The sequence below is a fragment of the Mauremys mutica genome, chromosome 3, assembly GCF_020497125.1.
Source record: "Mauremys mutica isolate MM-2020 ecotype Southern chromosome 3, ASM2049712v1, whole genome shotgun sequence".
Classification (NCBI taxonomy): Eukaryota; Metazoa; Chordata; order Testudines; family Geoemydidae; genus Mauremys; species Mauremys mutica.
In genome coordinates, this window is record NC_059074.1 from 124,458,643 (window position 1) to 124,475,143 (window position 16,501).

General features: G+C 41.4%; 1 protein-coding gene across 14 annotated transcripts in view; it reads right to left on the reverse strand.

The window, feature by feature from the left end:
* PDE10A (phosphodiesterase 10A) overlaps positions 1 to 16,501 on the reverse strand; it is a 605,978-nt gene that overhangs the window by 85,904 nt on the left and 503,573 nt on the right. For 12 of the 14 annotated variants that reach the window (XM_045008718.1, XM_045008721.1, XM_045008723.1 and 9 more), the window contains 2 exons: positions 16,238 to 16,287; positions 8,198 to 8,212 (listed from right to left, as the gene is read on the reverse strand). In XM_045008718.1, the coding sequence (XP_044864653.1) occupies positions 8,198 to 8,212; positions 16,238 to 16,287 (65 nt within the window). The remainder of the gene's footprint in view (positions 1 to 8,197; positions 8,213 to 16,237; positions 16,288 to 16,501) is intronic. The other 2 variants (XM_045008712.1, XM_045008715.1) reach the window with 1 other exon arrangement.

Genomic DNA, 16,501 nt, shown 5'->3' on the forward strand with positions numbered 1-16,501 from the left:
TGTTAGTGATTGTCAGTATAACAGTAATATAAGACAGTTATATGCACAGGAACCAGAATGATATTTCAAATCTTAAGTGAAATCCTGGCTCTACTGAAATCAATAGCAAAATATCCATTGACTTCAAGGGGCCAGGATTTCATGCCCTTATCTTTATCTACTTTAGGTAATTATATGGCCCCTGATATCCATCACAACCACCCGCAGTGAGGTAGGGCAGTACTATCACACTCATTCTACAAATGGGGAACGGAGACACAGAGAGGCTAGGTGACTTCCCAGTCACACAGGAAGTCTGTGGCAGAGCATGGAAACACATTCTGGCTTCCCAAGTCTGAAGCCTAGTGCTCTAGCCACTGGACCATCCTTTTCCCTCCTCCTTTTTTATACATTCTTTTCATTAATAAAACCAAAATCACTTTTTGAAGACACTCTTTTTAAATAGGCAAGGGGTGGCTTATTATTAGTTTGGTGCTGAAACCATTAGTCCAAATGGTTTGATTTATTTCAATAGCAAAATTAAATAAATCTGTTTTAACCAATAATAATATGCAGGATTTCCATACAGTAAGTAACAGTAATGCTAATTAGTATTATGATTTTTGGTAAGAAATAGACAGGAAATATACTAAAGATGAAAGATCTTTATTCATGCAAAATGTCCCTATTAACAAAAATTATGGAAACAAAAATCAGAAAATATAGAATATTTAGGGAACGATTTCTCCGAACAGAATGTATTACAAGCTTTTTCATTAGGCATCAGAAAGTCTTAACTGTCCAGACACATATGCAGTCATATGATTGCACTGATTAATTTTACCATCAGATGCTGCTTTCATTAAGTCTATTATAGGGATTAAATTTCCCAAGCTTCAAATACTATCACACACATTATTTTTAAGGATAATTAATATTAATGAATTTGTCTATATCCTAGGTATTCAAACCTAAAGATTCCTTTGCCAACAGTGGAAAGTGATACTGCATGTACTCTTCCGCTATGAGAGAATCCAACTGTTCAGAACAGAGCATCACCTTGAAAGCCAGAACAAAAACACCACCTTCTTTCTGAGGCCCTTTTATTTTCCTAAAATGGTTTCAGTCTGGACATAAGGTTGAATCAGGGGATTAACAGTAATTTTGTTATTATTTAAATATTACAGTGCCTTAGATATGAATGACCCTTTGTAGACAAAGCAGCAGCAAATCCCAGTAGATCTCATAATCTCAGGGGCTGATCCTGGAAACACTACCAGACACAGGATTTACCACCATGAGTAATCCCAGCCAACTGATTCCTCATTTGGTAGGTTCTTGAGTTATATCTGATTGTTGTTTGTTTTACAGCACCCAAACTGTGCTAAGCATGTTATTAAAACACCAAAAAGACAGGTCCCTATCCTGAAGGAGTTCACAATCTAAGTCGATATGACATGGGTACAAAACACAAAGACAAGGAGTAGCAAGGGGCCAGAAGGACAACGGGTACAAATACAGAATCATGAGCTGACTTTGGTGGTGCTTAATGCATCTTGTGGATTTTTTCATGTATTAAATGTTTTGTCAGGTGGAGGTTTTGACTACGCAAAGGGGGACAAAGAAATGGTTGGGAAGGTGAGACGAATGGCCAAGCCAGAGGAGCAGAAGAGCATGCAGAACTCAAGCAGAGTAGGAGGAAGGAATGAAAACTGAGAAGGGGATTGGATCAGAGGATATGTAAACTTTCACTTGTGTCTCTGGGTGGGTGTTATAAAAGTAAATGCCACCTGCTTGCAGGGGCCTACATTAAATTAGATGGTAGTCTTGTATCCAGATCACATAAATACCACTAGAACGATTGTTGACGGTGTTAGAAGAGAGGTTAAGGGCTTGTCACTGCAGAGACTTTGGACAGGGCAAGCCAGGCTGTGAATCTACAGTGCACTAGCCTGCTATGCACTAAAAGTTACATAGTGCGCTTTGACCTACTGTTTCTAACTTTTAGCTCTCATGGCAGTTAAAGTATCAGAGTGACATCAAAAAATACTGAAACAAATAGTGGTATGTCAAATCACACTATGGAACTTTTAATTCATGGTAGCAGGGTACTCATTGCCACATAGTACATGGCAGCTCTAGGCACCAGCAAACCAAGCATGTACTCGGGGCGGCATTCTGGGAGGGTTTTTTTTTTTTTTGCTTTGACAGTTGTGCTCTTGGAGGTTTGTTTGTTTGGTTTTTTTTTGCTTGGCGCAGCAAAAAATCTAGAGCCAGCCCTGATCCCGGTTCACTAGATCTCTGAATAGACATGCCCTTAGTACAGAATGGGCCTGGATGCTGTGCTCCCTCTAGATCAGGACTGAGGCACATTGATGGAGGTAGTGAGGAGAAGCTGTATCTCTTTTGTAGATACAGACCTTCAGTAACTTGTGATATCAGTCTGATATTCTCACAGTGATGGAAACCAAATTATCTTAGAAATAAAAAAAAAGAAAAAAAAAGAATAAATAAATCAATAAATAAATCGTCCTTTAGCTCTGATAGATTCCACCATGTTGTATTCCATACTACTTACGTGATCTGAAGAAACAACACTTCTTTGGACAGGAAAGTGCTAGTGACCATACACAAGACAACCATTTTCTTCTGCTGCACCTAGTAGAGGTAGGTGCAATACTGAGGTCTGGCGCTCATTCACTTAAGTCTAATCTGAGACATTATGCTCTGAACCCATATAAATTCACAACTTCTTTTTAAGTTTGGCCTCTTGAAGGGACAAGGGAACTGTTCAAGTCAGATTTTTTGCTATACAAGCATAGTTTCTTATATGTAGTGAGAGAGCAAATTTAAGAATCCAGCAGAAATCTCCCTTTCAATATATTGGATAAACCCATATAAGCCTGCAAAACACTGCCAGAATAGAAAAGCATTTTTATTCTGTTTTCAATTACATTCTTATAATCTGATGGCATGCATATACATTATTATATTCAATTAGGAATTTTACATTTACATGGCTACCTGCCTTTCATGAGACTTAAAACTTAATCCAAGTTTGATGTTATTAAGCTTATTTGAATAAAAGCAAGAAGAATATTTTATGCAACAGACAGAAAGTAGGTGTCTTGGGATCCGAATAGAAATGAATCTTAATAAAACTCAGGAAACCAGAGCACACAGAAAAAGCAGTTCACTCCCCACCCCACTACCCCAATTTATTTGTTTTTTAAAAAATAAAATAAGCTAATAAACCTACATGCACATTTCTTTCTTTCTAAATGTTTTGTTTGTTAATTTGTACCCTTCTAAGGGAAAGAAGGGCTGAAGATTTAGAAAAACATAAGACTATGATTATTGGCATGTGTTAATAGTATTATTTGTTTAGCACTGAGAGTATACTTGACATTGTACAGTTTCCAAAAATGCAGATGGTCCATGAAACACACAAAGATGGGAGTAAGAATGATGTAATATGACATGTGGGAGTATGAATGAAAATTGCATTAATGGGACACTGACAAGCCAAGATGACCTCTTGCAGACTTTAAAGCTAACAGTTTGTTTCAAACCAATCTCCTGACCCCCTCCCCGCCCCCCGCCCAAATGTATCTGGTTCCCCAAGATGACAGCTGAACATATGTGAAACTCAATTCAGCAAAGCAATGGTATCACTATTTTATTAAGTAATTAATTAGATGTATTAAATGTGCTCTTCCACATAACTCCAGGGGCATGTCCAACACCAAATATAAAAACCCTACACACACAAATCTCTCTCTTCTCAGAGGCAACCTCCAACCCCCTTTCCTCCTCAAAAAAACCCAACAAAGCAAAGCAAAACTAACAAAAATCTCGTAATAAAGGATGCTCCATCCCATTCACGGGCCTTCCACTGTGTCCTCAAGGCCAATAAACTGAGACATCTCTATTAATGGGTAAACATCAAAAGGATGGGAGAATCAGTTTGATTTTGAAACTCTGGAAGCTTGCTTGAAATTCCAATCCTGTGTCCTAGAGAGTAAGAGCTCCTTCCATCCCACTCAACAGCCCTCTGCTCTTCCCTATCTTGATCTGTTATTCCCTCTTCCAGAGGCAGCAACAAAATCTCTTCACTTAGGTAGGACAGTGGCAAAGATTGACAGACCTTTATCCCCCCTTCTTTCAGCAAGGTCTGTTTGGTGACAGACTTCTCCCTCAATGAACTGTGGCTAGTTAGAACGACCCAAGACTCTCACTGTTGACCCTACTGCAGAGGCCCCCAGAGTGTACTGGAAACTCCCTTACTCCCTTCTCTGTCAGAACTAAAAAGTTAAGAGATTTGCAAACAAAGAGGTGAAGTATTTTTCTATAAAGTTCCCTCTAGTGTCAGTTTTTTAGACTTACATTAGTGTTTATCATCCATGAACAAAAACAAAAAAATCTCATGAATCTTGGTTGAATTGTATAACTATGCATAAATAGTGATCACTTTTCAAACTCAAATAGCTCAGTCATTATTTATGAATTCTGAAGCATTTCAATGTACCAGGATTCATATTAAGGATTGAAGGCCTGTAAAATTTTAGTTGATAAAGAAATACATTTTTAGTTACAGGACTGTACAAAAGTATCTACAGCTACACAACCCACTACCTTTGCTGCTGTTATTGTTTGGTTGGTTGCATGTTTTGCTGTGCGGTGATGGTTTTTTATTTTGTTTTGCTGCCTATAAAATAACATCGACCAAACCAATTTAAACCAAGTTTAGCACTATAATAATTTGTTAAAACAGTATGCTAAATTTTGGCCTCAAATCTGCACTGGTCATATTCTGAGTCTCACAAAATAAGAGTTGCTAAAAAGAAACCCTAACAACTTTCACTGGTAGTGGAAAAAAAACCAAACCCCACACAACTGCCACTCAACTTCTTATGTACGCTACATATACACAACCTCTACTATAATAATATCATCACCATGACACTAATATATTAACAAGTTTTATGGTTTACCATAATGAGGAGTGATGCATGTTATAATGAATTTTGGAAGAATTTCATCAACTGGAGAATATTCTCAGGTACCTGTTACTGTAGCAAAACTGATTTGTTGGATATTTTAAGTGTGATTTTAGTGTTTGATTGAAGTGCTAGATTGAGAACCCCTGAGATCGAAGCCCTCTGTCTATCAACAGAAATCATACAGCATGAGTAGCAGTAGTCTAAGTTTCCCCACACTGTGCTACCAGTGTTCCTCAACCATCTCCTGGAAGATCCACTTCTAAGGCTAAGGGGGAACTTCAGTCCACGGGCTCAGTCAGTCACTGGCCTTTCAGATGAGACTGATAATAAAGGAGCCAATTCATGCCAGCTCTTATTGTGGTTGCTGTGCTGTAGCAATTGGGAACCTGGTAAATCGCCAAATACATTTTACATAAGCAGTCATCAGATGATAAAAAGTTTCCTTGGGCTGCATTGAACAGGAGACCTGAGTCATTAACAACTAGTGAGCCATTCAGTTGCTCTTTTTCTTTTTAAAAAAAAATACTCCTGCTCTGTTAAGCAATAACAATAACAAACAGATTTTTAGAACACTTCGGATTTTTATTTCACAAAGACAGAAGCCAGATTTTGCAGTTAGAATGAGTTTAGGGTTAAAGTAAGTACACACGTTATAAAGCATTCAAATAAAAAATTTTGGTTTGGGGTTTTTTTTTTTGTTTTTTTTTATTACAAGGGATGTGATCTTGCCTCTATTTCATTCACAGAGAGTTTTGTAGCTCATTTCAATGGAAGAAAGAATGGGTCCAAAAAATGCTGAATGGAAAATTATTTAACATCCAATTAATATTAAATGGACACATCAGTGCTAAATTATTGTTGTATACTTTGATGCCTAGAAAAGACATTTCCATTCAAGAGAATTCTATATTAAGCAAATTGATATTAAGTGAGCTTAAGCATATCTGCATCTCATATTCTCTTCCATTTGGTAATAGAGGCAGAGTGGTTTGTTTTGTTTGTTTTTTGTTAAAGGACATGGCAGCCCAACATATAAGAGCATATTCAAACTCTTGTACAATAAAAATTCTTAGCAAATATATATCAAGGACTGTGCCTTAAAATCATATTCTTAAATGAACAAAACTAAGCCCAATAGAAATGATGACCAATACAATAAACCAAATTAATAGAAAAGTATCCCCAGCAGAAAAGGTTGGAATTGTAAAATGCCCAAGTTGAAGAACCAGCCAGATGCTATAGCTCTAAAAATCTCCCACAGTTAAAGCCAACTGTATTCTGTGTTTGAACACAATTGCCAGCAATCCCACTGCTAGGAGAAGTCAGCCAGGGGGGAAAAGAACAAACAATAACTTCTTGCATTTTTACAGAAACATTGATAACTCATGATTTATCTGAAGAGCTCTGCATTTTTCTATAATACAGTATTTAGTATGCTGGGAAAACAGATATAATGTTAGAAAACTGAAGCGAAGACAACATATGTGTACACTGTAAAACAATTTGTAACATAGCTGATAATTTTGGGGGCCTATGATAAACTAATCACTTAAGAATGCGGAAGCTGAATGATGGGAATGCTAACTTATCTCATAATTAAAAGTCATGTGCTAAAATTCCAAACTAGTTGGTATATTTTCTGAGTTAGTTTGTTTTTAAGATGGAGGCTACCATTTCTAAATGTATTTAATTTCTGGAGACTTTGCTATTGGGCAGTGCAATGGACACTGTCAAATATGGAAGAAACAAAGATTTTTCTCTGTACATATACAAAGGATGTATAATGGCAGAAATAATTTTAGTGATTTTGGGAGCTACCAACTTGAGATACCTTAAAGTGATTGATTTTCAGAGAATGGGTGCTCTATACTTTCACAAAAATCAGTGGCCTTTAAGCTGTCTCCATTTGGCCATCCAAAAACTGAGACAACTACAATCACTAGTCATTACTCCAGAGTTCTTAATATCTACAATCTTCCTTCTACATAAAGTCACTAGATGGCGCTGCATATCTAGCTAGAACAATAATTTCTACATACTGTAGGAATTCTAGAATAATAACTCTATTACATTCACCCTGAAGCGCAGAGTATGTGCACACACTTGTGGCCTCTAACAATTCTCTTTACAATAAAGCTGTTGTGAATCACCATCTGAAGGGAGGATGATTGGTTTGGCATAGCAATTTACAGCATCAGGAAATAGATAATGCTCACAATATAAGATAGAAACTAATGTAAGGGTCTTGCTATTATATTTCAAAAACTAAATGGGCCCAAACCTGCACATCCTTATTCACATGAGTATAGTATTATAATTAACCAGTGCGGAATTACTCACAGGAATAAAAACTACAAGAGTAAGAAAGAATTTGCAGGAACTGCTCATATATTAATACATAAATATTGTAGTTATGACACAAAACAAAAAGTTTTGGGAACATTCACACACAGGCCCCAAACTGGAAGCATGTGCTTAAGTCCATCCCTATTTAATATAGTACTTAGGAACATGAGTAAATTCCACTGCAGTCAATAGGACTTAATTAAGTCATTCAAGTTAAACACATGATTAAATACTATGCTCAATTAAGACCAAAACTTTTGCAGTTATGAACTGTATGTAATTCCCTGTTTTGGGTAATAAAACGGAGGGAACAAATAGGGTAAAAGTCTTTCCCTGAGAGTTGAGAACCATTGCCATTTGCTTACAAGGCTGTTCCAGTATCCAAGGTAAACACAATTAGTTGGTATTTTCAAACGCATGTTAGTGTCCTTAAGACCAAAGTGTCTTATTTGTAATTGTACCAGCCTATCAGACAAACTTGTAAGTAGACCATTTCACAGGCTAGTTAGGACAGGGGCACAGGGAATGTGTGTGCAGCAGGGGGGTAAACAGGACACAAGAAGCCCTTTACACTCTTTCAGGGAACAGTGTAGGAAGCAGCAGAATCCTGGTGCTTGAACTTCCTGAACACATCATGAAGGGAGTGTTAGCACTGCCAGAAGTTCTAGACAACCGAATGCCCATGTTCCCTTTAACATCTGCTAGAGGCTGCTGGTTTGTGTGAAAAAGCACAGTGAACACTTTAAACAGATGTAGCGGCTGACACTTCAGAGATCCTACTCCAGAGATCTTGGGGGCAATCTACTTGCCTCTTTTCTCAGCAGGAAACTGCTGCAGGTACATAGCATCACCACACAACTCCAACATACCTTTATGGAAAAGTCCTGTAGAATTTAATAGAGATAAAACCAATAAGGTTATACAGAAATTACTCTGAAAACCTATGGAATTTTATTAGGAGTGACAACTATTTAACATATATTTTAACAATCTTATAAAATTCAAGAGTAGGAATATAATTTCCTATTCAATTCTGTAAGAGGGTTAAAACACCTACAGAAAGATATCTTGTTCTGTTAAATTATATAGGACTTTTCTCCATTAGTGAGATGCCTCTTTGGAAGCCAGTGTGACACCTGTATTATGCACAAAGCAGAATACAGCAGACGGACTAATTCAGAACTTTTTTGTTGTATTAATCAAATATGCAGTCATTTTTTTAAAAAGGCATATTCATTTCACCATATTCAAATGCAATTTTCAAGTACAGAAAGGGCTATCCATACTAAAAAACCAAGAGAGTGGGAAGCATTTATGACTAATTTACTAAAGCCAGTTTTAAAATTGCAATGATGAGGCTGTTTTCCTGTTCCTTCAACATTAAAAATAAAAAGCACAAACATCTTCCATGATATGAAGTAATCACTTGTTGGGTCTCACTTTGTAAACCTAGATTCTAAAGTATCTGAAACAAGGAAACTTTCTTCTCTGCTGTGTATAAATTCATGCATTAAAATTGGCCAAAAGGTATTTATTGGAAATCTCATACCAAAAAGTTGCTCTATGGCTATCAACTTTGCATGGCAAGATTCCCACAGTAAGCTTTTATAGCAACTATAAATTGTACAAATAAGGATTCATAATGGAATCCCCAGCTTAAGAAAGCAATTGCCTTCACTTTTCTCTTGATCCTGACTTTGTAAGTCCTTAGATGGGGTCACAGCACACGTTACCGGTGGATTTGATACTGTCTTGCATTACCTTCTCATAAACTAACTAGGGAAATGCAACTAGGGTGACCAGATGTCCCGATTTTATAGGGACAGTCCCGATTTTTGGGTCTTTTTCTTATATAGGCTCCTATTACCCCCCACCCCCTGTCCCGATTTTTCACACTTACTGTCTGGTCACCCTAAATGCAACCTACATGGAGCTACTATAAGGTGGGTGCAAAACTGGTTGGAAAACCGTTCCCAGAGAGTAGTTAGTGGTTCACAGTCATGCTAGAAGGGCATAATGAGTGGGGTCCCGCAGGGATCAGTTCTGTTCAATATCTACATCAATGATTTAGATAATGGCATATAGCAGGGGTGGGCAAACTATGGCCTGTGGGCTGGATCCGGCCTGTCAGGGCTTTGGATCCGTCCCACGGGATTGCCACCCCCAGAAGAACCGCGGCCAATGGGAGCTTCGGGGGAGGTACCCGCAGGTACCTACAAGTGAGGGCAGCACGCAGAGCCCTCTGCCTCCCCCCACTCCCCAAGGGGCTGCAGGAACATGGTGCCAGCCGCTTCCGGGAGTGATGCAGGGCCAGGTCAGGCAGGGAGCCTGTCTTAGCTCTGCTGCGTGCCGCTGCCACCCTGGAGCTGCTCAAGGTAAGCGGTACCAGGCCGGAGCCTGCATCCCGCACCCCTCCTGTACCCCGCACCCTAACCCCCTGCCGCACCACTCCTGCACCCCAACCCCGTGCCCTGAGCCCCCAACCCCCTGCCCTGAGCTTCCTGCCACAGCCCGCACCCCTTGTGCACCCCAAGCCCCTAACCTGAGCCACTCTCCACACTCTGACCCCCTCCTGCACCCCAGCCCCCTGCTCTGAACCCCCTTGTACACCCCGGACGCCTCCTGTGCCCCAACCCCTTGCCCTGAGCCCCTTCCTGCACACCGCACCCCTCCCACACCATGCACTCCCTCCCGCACCCCAACCCCCTGCCCCAGCTCTACACTCATGACCCTGCATGCGATTTCCCCACCCAGATGTGGCCTACGGGCCAAAAAGTTTGCTCACCCCTGGTATACAGAGAACACTTATAAAGTTTGCGGATGATACCAAGCTGGGACGGGTGGCAAGTGCTTTGGAAGATAGGATTAAAATTCAAAATGATCTGGACAAACTGGAGAAATGGTCTGAAGTAAATAGGATGAAATTCAATAAGGACAAATGCAAAGTACTCCACTTAGGAAGGAACAATCAATTGCACAAAATGGGAAATGATTGCCTAGGAAGGAGTACTGCGGAAAGGGATCTGGGGGTCATAGTGGACCACAAGCTAAATATGAATCAATGGTGTAACGCTGTTGCAAAAAAAGCGAACATACTTCTGGAATGTATTAGCAGGAGTGTTGTAAGCAAGACATGAGAAGTAATTCTTCCGCTCTTCTCTGCTTTGATTAGGCCTCAACTGGGGTACTGTGTCCAGTTCTGGGCGCCACATTTCAGGAAGGATGTGGACAAATTGGAGAGAAACAGAGAAGAGTGACAAAAATGATTAAAGGTCTAGAAAACATGACCTATGAGGGATGATTGAAAAAATTGGGTTTGCTTAATCTGGAAAAGAGAAAACTGAGAGGGGACATGATAACAGTTTTCAAGTGTGTAAAAGGTTGTTACGGGGGGGGGGGGGGGGGAGAAAAATTATCCTCCGAGGATAGGACAAGAAGCAATGGGCTTAAATTGCAGCCAGAGAGGTTTAGGATGGACATTGGGAAAAACTGCCTGTCAGAGTGGTTAAGTTCTGGAATAAATTGCTTAGGGAGGTTGTGGAATCTCCATCATTGGAGATTTTTAAGAGCAGGTTGGACAATCATCTGTCAGGAATGGTCTAGATCAGGCCTGCACAACATGCGGCCCGCGGAGCCTCACTGTGCGGCCCGCGGGGGGATTCTGAATCCCCCGCACACGGCACTCTGCGGGCAGCCCAGAGCCCTTTAAATCCCAGCCGCGGCAGGGAATCAAAGGGCTCTGCGCTGCCCGCAGCGGCGGCGGGCAATCAAAGGGCTCTGGGTTGCCCGCAGCGGCGGGGAGCCCAGAGCCCTGTAAATCCCAGCCGCAGCGGGGAATCAAAGGGCTCTGTGCTGCCCACAGCGGTGGCAGGCAATCAAAGGGCTCTACGCTGCCCGCAGCAGAGGGTAGCCCAGAGCCCTTTGAATCCCGGCCCGCGGCCGCTGATTGCCCCCTCCACGGACCCCTGCCCTAACTGCCCTCCAGGACCCCCACCCCCTATCTAACACTGCTGGTCCTTGTCCCCTGATACCCCTCTCCCAGGACCCCACCCCCTATCTAAATGCCGCTGCTCCTTGTCCCCCGATTGTCCCCTCCTGAGACCCCTGCCCCTAGGGACCCCAGCCCCTATCTAAGCCTCCCTTCTCCTTGTCCCCAACTGCCCCCTCCTGAGATCCCCCCAACTTCCCCTCAGGACCTCACCCCATACCTGTCTCCTGATGAACCCCTGAGACTCCCATGCCTATCCAACTGCTCCCTGTCCCTTGACTGCCCCCCAAAACCCCCTACCCCTTCTCCAACCCCCAGCCCCCTTATTGTGCCACTCAGACCAGCGTGTCTGGCTCCATGCAGCTCCAGACACGTTGCTGCCATGCTTCCCCGCGGAGCCCCCCCACCCAGCCCCTGCCTTCCAGATTTGAACACCTCAAAATTCAGGAGTGCTCAAGCTCAGTTTGGGCAGCTGTTACTTCATTTCTCCCAAATCAAATATACTGATCCACTGTAACTTGCTGTAGAAAAAGTAGGATAAAATTGAGCAAGAAATGCTTATTAGCACTGGAATTGCTATTTTCAACAGCCATTGCCTTTTTGTTTGTTTAAAAGGAAGACAGTGATATTGCATTGGCAAATTACCCATAGAAAGAAAGAGTGGAACAAAAGAATAATAAAGGCACCTCAACTTTCCCTCATTTATGGAGGACAGTCTTATAATATGCATCCAGATATCCTCCAATCACACAAGCTGAAAATTGTTCCACTTTACTGCAGCTCTGTAACCAAATGGGAACCAATCCTGTCTGTGTTTTGTGCACATCCAAAATTCCTGCTGAATGACCCACCCTGGGAGTGAGTTACCAGTGACCCAGGGCTGAGGCGGCAGGAGGTGTGTGTGGGGGGCACTGGTGGGGGGGAGCCCAGGGCTGGGGCAGCAGCAGGGTGGGGGGAGGGCACTGGTGGGAAGGAAAGGGGGGAGCCCAGCGCTGGGGCAGCAGGGGGTGTGGGTGGGGGGAGAGCCCAGGACTGGGGCAGCAGGGGGGAGCCCAGGGCTGGGACAGGGGGCAGCCAAATTTTTTTTTGGTTGGGGCAGCAAAAAAACCTAGAGCCGGACCTGCCAGGTTCCCCCAGCCGCTGGAGCCCCGGGCCCTTTAATTTGCCCCTGAGGGCTCCCAGCCACCTCTTCAGCTGGGAGCCCCTGGTTGATTTAAAATCAAGTATCACCTCCCCACCCCCAACCTTCCTTTTTGGCCCACAGCTGTTTTGGTGGGGTGGCGCTGGGGAAGGAGGGTTTGTTTCTGCAGGGCTGGGCGGTGCTGGGGTGGGGTGTTTCCGCGGGGCCGGGAGGTGCTGGGGGCAGGGCGTGTTTCCACGGGGCCAGGAGGTTTCGGCCCTCAGCTGTTTTCTTTGGAGGAATATGGCCCTCGCCGCTTTACGAGTTGTGCAGGCCTGGTCTAGATAATATAGTCCTGCCATGAATGCAGTGGACTAGACTAGATGACCTCTCTAGGTCCCTTCCAGTTCTATGATTACACTAGGTACCAGGATTCCTAGGTTCTTGATTACCCTGGGTACCAAAGAACACTGGGTGCCAGGATTCCTAGGTTCTTATACAACAGCACACCTCCTCTCTCCAGATACATACATATATACAGACCCACACACAATGATGTCAGTAGTCTCAGACACCAAAACTTCTCAATTATTCCTTCAAAAAGCATGATGCTATGAGGCTCAAACAAAGATTGGCTTAATATTAAGGTAGTCATCCTGACTGTTGAGATTACTGACTGGATGGATTCAAGAAGCTTTACAAATATTTCCAAAGCTAGCTAAAAAAGCCTAAGGCCAACATTTCAAAATTGTCCACTATTGTTGGTTGCCAAACTTGATAGAGTATAGCTATCCATATCTCAAGCTGGATACCTGAAACACAGCCACCAAAAATTAGAGGCCACTTTTGAAAATGTGGGTGTAAATATTTAACTGCATCATTCATCTAAATTTAGAAACTTGTATCATTTTGCATTTATATATGCTATACAGAATAGAAGTGCAAAACATGGGAAGTTTTATCTGTGCAACAGAAATAACTGTAACTAAACCACCAAGGGGGATACTTTCAAACACACAACTGGCAATGAGAGATACCTACCTCACACTGATAGTCAATGGTAGTTAGATACCTCACTGCCATTTGTGCCTTTGAAAATGTAACCCCCTTAAAACCACAAAACTTAGGGTAGGACAAAAATGTTAAAAGTCCAGTACACAGGAACAAGGATCCCCAATTAACTGTTAGTTACCATTTTTTTTTTACAAAAGACATCTACTGCATTACTATTAAGTGACAGGAGTACAATATGGACCTAACCTATGTGCTTAAATTGCAGCAAGGGAGGTTTAGGTTGGACATTAGAAAAAACTTCCTGTCAGGGTGGTTAAGTACTGGAATAAATTGCCTAGGGAGGTGATAGAATCTCCATCATTGGAGATTTTTAAGAGCAGCTTAGAGAAACACTGGTCAGGGATGGTCTAGGTAATACTTAGTCCTGCCTTGAGTGAACTAGATGACCTCTTGAGGTCCCTTCCAGGTCTATGATTCTATGATAAGTGAACAGAAAATCTCACACGGATTTTGATGGGCTTTGGATCAGGCCCTATATGAGCAGATGAACACCATGCCATTGTGGGGCAATTGTAATCACATTTCAGTGACAAATGTAATCAATGTGTATTTTTATGCAGCTGGTATTTTTTTTCAGTGGTAGAATTAATTATAATGGAACACATTATCTTGTTTGTCTAAAAAGCTATAAAGACAGCAAAGATCAGTTTGCATACAGTCTCCTTGTCAGCTGCTCAAGAGGTCATGAAGTTGTAAGGTACCCCTCCTCATCTTGTGCCCCCCATGCAGGAGATGGGCATAATCTGAAATCTTGAGCTGTAAGGTTAATGCTGCTACTAGTTTCTGCAAAGAGCAAGTGGAGGAGGTAGGGGCATTGTTCAGTTCTCACAGAGTACAGCCAGAAGCAGAGCTAGCCATCCATCCACATGCTGCACCCTCATAAGTGAAGGCTAAACTTCCTGCGAGCTCAGTGGAGGTTTTCATTACCCCCAAACTGGAACAATGATTAAATGCCAGAATTGGGCAGAAAAAACTGAAGATGGTATTGACAGTAGGTGGGCAATGTGTGGTGAAGCATATGCCCACGGAAGAAAAGTGGTAAGTCTTTTGCAAGAAATACCTATGTTACAAAACTCTCTCAGAACAGGACTGATTTCCGAATCACAAAATGGGTTATCTTTATTAGACGAAATATTTATTAAAGGAGTGAACTAGAACCCAAAAGTTAGATTCATTTCTTACTTTGAAAGGGCTATTGTACGACATTTAATTCATACTTTTGAATGGGACACTGGTCTGTTTTTAAAAAATGAGTTAAAAGTACTTTCAGGTAGTATACTGGCCCCCTGTCAGTTTGTGCATCTTAACAATCATGCTTTCCTGCTGTTTTGTAAGTCATTTTCTCTTCTCTTTTGCTGCATGAAAGACCCACACAAACAGCAGCAGGGGAAACTGAATAATGGACTATGCAGGAATAAACCATGAGAGCTGACTAATGTGAAAGATTAGACTAAAACAAGGGAGAAAAATGTTTTGCCTCTCTAATCAGTTTCGTTTATAAGAGTTGGTGGTGTTTCCTGTACCAACAGTAGGCAAACATTTTTTCAGACAAAAGTGTGATTTTTAACTCAATGGTGTGCCTTTAAAGTGTAACTACATTTTCCTGCATGCAATTTTGTCAAGTAACTAAATCTTATATGATGGTATCTGGATAGAATTGCCAAGATAAACATTTTTGCTTAACTTAATGCATTCTAAACACCACAGCAAAATTGTGATTATGCAACTAACAACATTGGACTAAACTCATTCCTGTTATAATTATTGTAGCCAATTAATTTATACCACAAATTAATTTGGCTAACTCATTTTAAATGTATGTGATCTATTTCTTCAGGTTAATCAATGCCTGAGTTTGAAATTTAGGTTACTTCATTTTCAGGCTACCGTTGACAACAACAGAGAAACTGATGAAGTTTAGAAACCAGAAACTTAACAGGATAAAAAGAATAAGTCACATTTAGAGGAAATCAAAGTTACATTTTCTCTCTTTAAAGAGAACATCTCTGGATAAATGCCTGGACTTGTGCTTGGCCATGTTGTGGGGTAAACTGTATAAGAACGCAGTCTTGCAGCTTCATAATAACATAAGAGCAGCCATACTGGGTCAGATCAACATCCACCTGACCCAATATCCTGTCTTCTGACAGTGGCCAATGCCAGATGCTTCAGAGGGAATGAACAGAACAGGGCAATTATTGAGTGACCCATGTCCTGTCATCCACTCCCAGCTTCTGGCAGTCAGAGGTTTAGGGACTACTAGAGCATGGAGTGGCATCCCTGACCATCTTGGCTAATAGTCATTGATGGGCCTATCCTCCATCAACTTATCTAATTCTTTTTTTGGAACCAGTTACATTTTTGGCCTTCAGAACACCCCCAAGCAACGAGTTCCACAAGTTGACTGTGTATTGTGCGAAAAAGTACTGTATTTTGTTTGTTTTCAACCTCTGCCTTTTATTAATGAAGTTGCTAGACTTTAGAGAAAGAATATGATTATAAAGCAAGGCCCTTGGAAGCTCAGTGCAAAAAATTATTTTGCTCGTCACTAAATTCAGCAACATTGCATCTACAGAAACAAAAATAATGTAAAATTAATATTCAGCACTTAACTAGCATTTCCTGCTGAATGATGTACAAAATAAGATTACAGTATATTTGGGGAAGTGGAAAATGCACTTTTAGTTAACTGTACAGAAAAGCAGCATCTAAATCCAGAATACTTACATTATTGCAATCTCCCAGGAAATATAGTGCAAATCCATCAGCTTTTGTAGCTGCCAAAGCAATAATAAAAGAAGTAATTGTACTCAGAGGGAGAATATAACTTTTGCATGTTCTCCAAGGTGAAACCACAGACTCATTCCACTTAGGACAATCAGCTAAACTTCTGAACGTGAAACACCATTGCTGTATCCCCTGAAACTGCACAGAAACCCTGCAAAGTTAGTGGCATATGATAATACTATCTGTTTGCCCCCCCAAAAAATT